The sequence below is a fragment of the Colossoma macropomum genome, unplaced genomic scaffold (assembly GCF_904425465.1).
Source record: "Colossoma macropomum unplaced genomic scaffold, Colossoma_macropomum, whole genome shotgun sequence".
Classification (NCBI taxonomy): domain Eukaryota; kingdom Metazoa; phylum Chordata; class Actinopteri; order Characiformes; family Serrasalmidae; genus Colossoma; species Colossoma macropomum.
The window spans coordinates 16180042-16187496 of record NW_023494801.1 but is presented as its reverse complement, the minus strand read 5'-3'; the positions used below and the strand labels follow the sequence as shown (position 1 = coordinate 16187496).

Here is a 7455-nt window from a genome sequence, read left to right as displayed (position 1 = left end):
TTGTTTAATGTATTTATTTAAATAAATAAATAAATAAATCACTCTAGTGCGGTCCTACCACACAGCCGGATATCAGACAGACAGACAGACAGACAGACGAGTTACTGTCCTCAGAGTGAAGCTCTCTCCACAGCGCTGGTGCACTGCAGTCCTCTCAGTCTGAAACGCTCGCTTTAAACTCAAACTTTTTGATTCCTCTTCTCTCCAGATCTGAGCTCCAATCTGAGATTAATCTCCTGATCCATTAGAGCTCCGTCTTTTCTCTGGCAAGGGCTTCGCCGTGACGTAACCGTCACGTGACCCTCCCGCACGCTGGGATGCAGCTGGAGCGCAGCTGCAGTTGCTGTGGAGACGCGGCGGAGGAGCCCGTCAGCGCGCTGAGGCCGAACAATGCAGCGGAACCAGCTCGACTCTGAAGAGAATCAACTCACTGAATCCGAGCTGAGAGCCAGTTAAGGCCCGTCTGAGCGTCTCGGATACTTTTCCTCCTGTTTTGCTCTCCGCTGGTGACCCGGAGAGTCTCCGCGTCTCCCGAGGTTTAAAGTTTCTCCTCGTCGCGGATCCTCACCTGCCGCTCAGCGCTCGCGCGCCGCTATGACCCTGGACACGGATTTAATGGACGAGCTGGTCATCGACGTGGTAGGCGAGGGCAGCAGGGACTCTGGGGACGAGCCCGTGTCGGTGTTACCGGGCGCGGACGCCAAGCTGTTGCTGCCAGGCTCGGGCTCGAGCTCTCTGTCTCTGGAGACGGGAGAGAGCGGGGGAGGCGCGGCGGGCGCGCGGCCCGCAGCTCCGGGCAGTAAAAGCGGCTCAGTGAAGCCGCCGTACTCGTACATCGCGCTCATCACCATGGCCATTCTGCAGAGCCCCAAGAAGCGGCTTACGCTAAGCGAGATCTGCGACTTCATCAGCCGCCGCTTCCCGTACTACCGCGAGAAGTTCCCCGCGTGGCAGAACTCCATCCGCCACAACCTGTCGCTCAACGACTGCTTCGTGAAGATGCCGCGCGAGCCGGGCAACCCGGGCAAGGGCAACTACTGGACGCTGGACCCCAACTCGGCCGACATGTTCGACAACGGCAGTTTCCTGCGGCGCCGCAAGCGCTTCAAGCGCCAGCACTGCCGGCGCACGAACATTTTCGACGAGCGCGCGGCCGCCTTCCTCGGCTTTGGGTGCGGCACGTGCGGCCCGTGTGGCGGCGGCGGCGGCGGCGCGCTCGCGCCCTGCGTGCCCTTGCCGGGCCTGGACGCGTGTCCGTTCACCTTCCCTCGCCTCTCCGCCGCGCACGCGCCCGCCGTTCTGCCCGCGCTCTCCGCCATTTTCCCGCGCAGCAGCAGTCCCTGTCCTCCGTCGCGAGCCCCGCTCGGCCTGGGCTCCCCGTTCTCGGCGTCCCCCGCGCTCTTCCACCCTGTCGCCTTCCCGCCCTTCATCGGCCTGCAGTACGGACAGCTGAAAGCGCGCGATCTGGAGAAGTGACGGAGGCGCGCGCGCAGAGACTCTCAGGTCTGAAGATTTCGCCGTTTTTGTTTGTTTGTTTTTTTCAAGTGTTTTCGTTCTCAGGAATTTGGAGCTTTCAGAGTGCAGGGAGCCGGAGACTTTCACTGTGGTTGCTCAGCTTCGTTTCACCGCGAGTTTCTCCTCAGGAGAGAGACTCAGAGTCCGGACATCAGGTCACAGGAGGCACCTCAGCAGCTTCGTCTGTTCCAGTCTCAGCTGACGGTGCGTGTTTACTGGATAAGCAGAAGGACGTGCTGAAAACAGACGATGTAAAAAGTAACTTTCAGAGCATTTTAGATAAAACAGGATCGCTTTCTTTTTTAATTCAGGGTCTTTGATGACGTAAGTGGCCCATTCACCTACACACGGTCCCATATCAGCACCACTGTCACATATGACCTGACTCCCCACAGTGTCTAAGTCCACTCTATGGATTGGTTTATGGACTGATTTATGCTTCAAACGGTTTCTGGCTGCATTTCATACTATACAGCTGAAGTGCCTTGAGTGACTTACAAAGATATATATGTATATATAAATATTTAAATGACGAATTTCCCCTTTAATGTTTGAATGGAAATAAAACGAATTTGTTAAAATCGGTCGTATGAGTATTCATTTGTAAACTGGATACGAGACCATTTTTAAATTAAATTAAAGCTGAATGTTGAATTCGTATAGAGAACTATTCCCACTAATCTGTTGTTGTATTAAGCTGGAACTTTCAGGTAATCTATTTGGCTCTGTGTGGGGCTTCATTAGCAGTTATTCAGACAGGCAGGGAAGTTCTGTCAAGGTATAAGAAAATTGAAAAAAGGTAAGAAAATAAAAATAAAAATAAATTAACGTTAAAAATATGCTTGAATACTATTTTAGCCCTCTAATATCACGCCTAGGCAAATACTGATCCTGTTACGTCTTAGCCCCTTTTTGTGATTATTTTAAACGGCTCCAGATCGGAAACATGTAATATTTTAATATATTACGTATAGTTCAGGCTGGGCAAAATTAACAATTAATGAAACAGGTTTAATTTGTGAAATTGACGCTCTTCAGAAAATCCACCTGGATCAGGCTGATCTTAAACCCCTTCGTGCTGCAACACTGCGTTAAAAACTGCAGTAAAGCCCCGTATTACCGCTGCTCTAACCTCCTAAAAATAAAGGTTCCTCAAGGGTTCTTTAGTAGTTTGTTTAGAGCCATGAGTTCTATATAGAACCATTTCAGGCTTAAATGGTTCTTTGCATTGTGAAATGGTTCTTTAAATTGATGGAGAACGTGTTGTAGATGTTTCTATTCAGCACCAAAAAGGGTTCTGCTATTGTTACAAGTTTGACATCGTAAAACCAGCTGAACCCTTTTTAATGTTATATAGAACCATTTTCAAAAATGTTCTATGTAGAACCATAGACAACACATTCTCTTTTAATCTAAAGAACCACATTACTATGCAAAGAACCGTTTAAGCATGAAATGGCTCTCTATAGAACCATTGCCTTTACCAAAGAACCGTTAAAGAACCATCGTTTTAAAAGTGTACAGGCCCATAAATCTGTCTCTACACGTTAATCTCGTGTCTGCTGAAACACGTTACAGCGGTCTGTGCTCAGGATGTGTCTGCGCTGAAGTGTGATCACTAAGCGCGGAGGTCTCGTGCTCGTCTCGGAGTGGTCAGCGCGATAATAAATCTGATCGGTCATCAATGTTGTTTATAAACACACAACAGCATTGGGGCTTTATTTTCATCACAGCTCTCAGTTATGAAAGATCAGTTCAAGGCGCGCAGGGCGGCCCCCGCAGCTGCAGCCCGACTCACGGCTGGACAAACAGACCTCAGCACGCGCATTTGTGTGAAAAACATTACATCGAGTCGATTTTAGGGCCACACACCGCCTGCCTGCGTCCGAACCCTGTGTGAGATGATCTACATAACACATTTGAATTCAGACCTGTGTACTCAGTCTGCTTAGCAAACCCATCAGGGCTTGAATAAACCCCACTAATCAGATTCAGTCGAGAATTATTTTGTAGGACAAAACTTAAAAGTTAGGTATATTTTTTTCACGGTTAATGTGTAGATTTTCAGCAGTGACGGAGGCAATAATAGGGATATTATTACCCCTATTCATAATAACCTCTAGTAGTAATAATAGAGGTAATGGTTTTTATTTCATTCTCAATTTTACCATGACAAAAGACGCTTGACAATCAATAATGAAATTAAATTTGAAAAATGGCTCGTCAGATCAACTTAAAATACTTCATGTGGTAACTAGTACATTAACTCGTTTTATTCAAACTAAATAAATGCTATGAACGAACGATTCTTTGAATCAAAGTAATTTTTTGATTCGAGTAAAACTAGTTCAATTGCTCGGTGTACTTTATTAGTTTATTTTAACTTCGAAACAGTGCATGCGGCGATAATAATAATAATAATAATAATAATAATAATAATAATAATAATAATAATGAGCAAAATTCAGAAAGTAAGTGCTGAGTGTTGACTGGTTTCGTCATCATTAAGAAATAAAGGAGTGTTTATCCTGGTTTAATTTGATGCAGAGTAATGAAATGGATAAGTTGGCCTGTTACAAACAGAAACAGGACACTTCCATTTAAGGGAAGCTGATGATTTACACTGAAATGTTCCAGTGGCATCACTAAGTCCTTCTCATGCTGTGATTGATGACATCGCCAAACGTCCCTGACAGCTCTGATGGGTATTACACCGAGGGCTCCGTTTCTTCTGGCTCAGCATCGGCACCAATTCTCCTCATTCAAATAAATAAAGAGATTGGTACCGGATGGTGGGATATTCGGTTGCATTGTGGCAGAACACAGCTGCCCATTTTCTGTTTTTTTTTTTTTCTAAATGTACGTCAGGAAATTGATTAATTTGTATCTCTAAATATTTTTAAACAGTTCTGGTTCTCTTAATAATGAGCTCATTGGAAAACGCCAACCTGTGGGGTCGATTCTGGCATCTGGAATCTGAGAAACAGAGTAATGATGTTTAAAGGAATGGAGCTGAACAGCTTTAAAGCTTGGAAATGACATATCAGCAATGTTAGTGAACCCAAATCATCTGATTGTAGACACCAACTCATAAAGAGGAGTAAAATAGATTTAAAGGAATATGGATATGGAAATAAAAGCATGAGTGGAACTTAAATTCGGCCAAGAAAAGTCTCATTCTTCATCATCTTAAAGTGACTGGCTCACTTTTTTGGCAGGTTTTAAATATTCCTCCTAGTTCTATTCAAAGCTTTAGGACTCTAGTGCTTATGTGAGCATTCCAGCTGCTCCTAAAAGCTGGATATTGGACCTCATCTTGCCAAAAGCAGCATATTTCCTTTGATACCTTTTTCAGTTGAGGAAATCAGAATGTGCTGGAAAGCAATTTGCCTTTATACACAATGGAAATGTATTTCAGAAGAAAAGACAAGCATAGAAGAGCAGTGACAGAGTTAGTGCAGCAGTTATTCTGACAGGCAGGGACTTGAGATAAGTGAAGGGACACAATCTCTGCACCTGACAAAATAAGAGGAACATATAGAAGAGGGAGAGAGAGAGAGAGAGAGAGAGAGAGAGAGAGGGAGAGAGAGATTTTTTGCTGCTAGATTGCAGCTGTCTTTGGATCACGCACCACTTTTTACTACTGCATGGAGCAGCGCATGGAAAGATTCCGGTGTCATTTGCTCTGAATAACCCTCTGTATTTAGCTCAGTCCCTACAGAATAATGGAAATAAACTTGTTTACTGTGACCTTCTCAGCCTATCTGTGACCTGTCCCTCACACATCACACTTGCTGTGCAACCTCTCCCCTCTCTGTGCTGCCACGTCTCAGCTGGACATCTCCTCCTCCACCACCACAACTCTCAGGATCATGCAGACGTGAACTTTTTTGTTTTTGCTCTCAAATGATTTGTAAAAGAATGTCTAGGAAGACCCATAACTCCATTCAGAATCAGTCATTTCTTGTAAAAAGACAGTTATCATAACAAGCCCAAAATCTGCAGCCTCAAATTGAATACGTCACCCCCTAAAACTCCATTGCACGCTCAATCAACGTCACATTAGGCACGTTAATAACATTATGAATGTGATGAATGGCTATTTATGTGACACCTCTCCAGCAGAGGTTGCCAGCGAAAATGCTGCACGGTTCCCTGTGGTTTATCAGCTATGACGTATCATAACTCATATCTTCCCACTGATCCAGGCGGCCTTCAGCAAGGGGAGAGAGCGCAGGTTCGTGTTTCAAGGTCCACTCTTGGCTGGCTTGAGACACAACCACTTTTTCCTGTTCCACCATGCCAAGCCAAACAGGTTTAGGTAAGAGCCATCCCTCACACAGGGCACCGGTTCGTGAAGGCCTCCTCCCCCTTGCAGTCACCAAGCCAAATGAAAGAGCAGAGTGAGAGAGGTGCTCCACGGGATATTGTGCTCCTGCCACGGTTACTTGCTGAAAGGACAAACTCTGCTCCACAGGATGTTCTTGAGCATCTGAGGTGGATCTGTTTGACTTGAGGCGTGGAACACATAAACAGTGCATTTCAGAAGCTTAAAAGAAATATTCAAACCACAGGCAGTACTTTTTAGGAATTTTTTTCCTTTTTTTCCATTTGTGAGGCTGTCACAGCTGTGCTGTTGTTCAGGTATCGTAATAAAAATCTGACCTTTAAACAAAAACAGATTGTGAAATGGTTGTTAATTAATAGGAGGATTACTGTAAGACATTTTAATGATTAAGTTTAGGAAAGACCTGTTGCATTACAGTGATTACTAGAATTATTGGTGGGCTTCTTCTTTTTCATTTTCATTGATTATATTTCAGTGAAAATGTAGATTTTTTCTCATATTTTCAGTGTAAGCTCAAGCAACAAAGACATTTTTTCAAAGACATTTTTGCTCACATTAATAAAGGTTACCCTGCAATGGACTGGCGACCTGTCCAAGTTGTTTCCTGCCTTCCACCCATTGACTGCTGGGATAGGCTCCAGCTTGCCCCCCGCCCAGTGAACCAGAAGGATAAGCGGCTTAGAAAATGTGTGTGTGTGTATAAAGGGTGCCAATGATTCCAGAGAGCACTTTGTTATTTATTTATCAATTTTATTTTACTCTGGAAAAGAGTTTTATCTGAGATTTGTGAATATTCTTTCTTATTGAAATTAAGGCCAAAAATTGGTCTCACTAAATAGGAAATAAGTCCTAAGAAAATTTTAATTACTATACTATTAGGTTAATTAGCATCACACACAAGCCAAATGTAAGACCTTTGAGGTATCCGAGGATCTAATTCTGTTACATTTGTTTAGCAAAAGTGGAGACACATTCAGGAATACTTGTGAGGAGGAAAAAGAGGAAGGATGAGTGAAATGGAGAGAGAGAGAGAGAGAGAGAGAGAGAGAGAAAGAGAGAGAGAGAGGGAATGAAAGAAAGAGCCGAGGCAATAACAGAGTGATGTGCAGTGGGAGAGAGCTCTAATGAGAGGGAGGATGCTGAGGAGATGGTGTGTGGTGTCGGCACTGCAGTGGCACGACAGATCAGAGGCACTGTTCTCACTCCTCTTTAATAAATAATTTAGACACATGAGCACGAATAGACACCCTTACAGCGTTCCTATCCACAGTTCTTCATGACTTCATGGGGGAAACAGTCTATATATATGCACACATATGCACGCACATTCTTACTAAAAAATTTAATGAGCAGCTTGCGTACACACACTCACACGCATACTGGGGGCCTTTGGAGTTTGCTTTTTCTGGCAAAGTTCTCCCTCCCTTCACTTTTCCATCCGTTTGAGTGCTATTCAATTATAAATCACCCCCTTCCCTTTCATCCTTCTTTCCTTTGCTCTTTTCATTGGACTTGTCCATCCCTCTTTTTTCGCCAGCACCAGTGAAAACAAGGAACCTCCATGCACCGGCTCTGGTTCTAGTGCCCATGTG

General features: G+C 44.6%; 1 protein-coding gene across 1 annotated transcript; it reads left to right on the top strand.

The window, feature by feature from the left end:
* Nucleotides 1-453: 453 nt before the first annotated feature.
* On the top strand, nucleotides 454-1476 carry zgc:162612 (forkhead box transcription factor). Its single transcript, XM_036590490.1, has one exon. The coding sequence runs from the start codon at nucleotides 595-597 to the stop codon at nucleotides 1474-1476; it is 882 nt and encodes a 293-aa protein (XP_036446383.1). The 5' UTR covers nucleotides 454-594.
* Nucleotides 1477-7455: the final 5979 nt, after the last annotated feature.

What these genes read in the sequence shown, in the direction of transcription:
- zgc:162612 (XM_036590490.1), top strand. Translation starts at nt 595, where the DNA reads ATGACCCTGGACACGGATTTAATGGACGAGCTGGTCATCGACGTGGTA.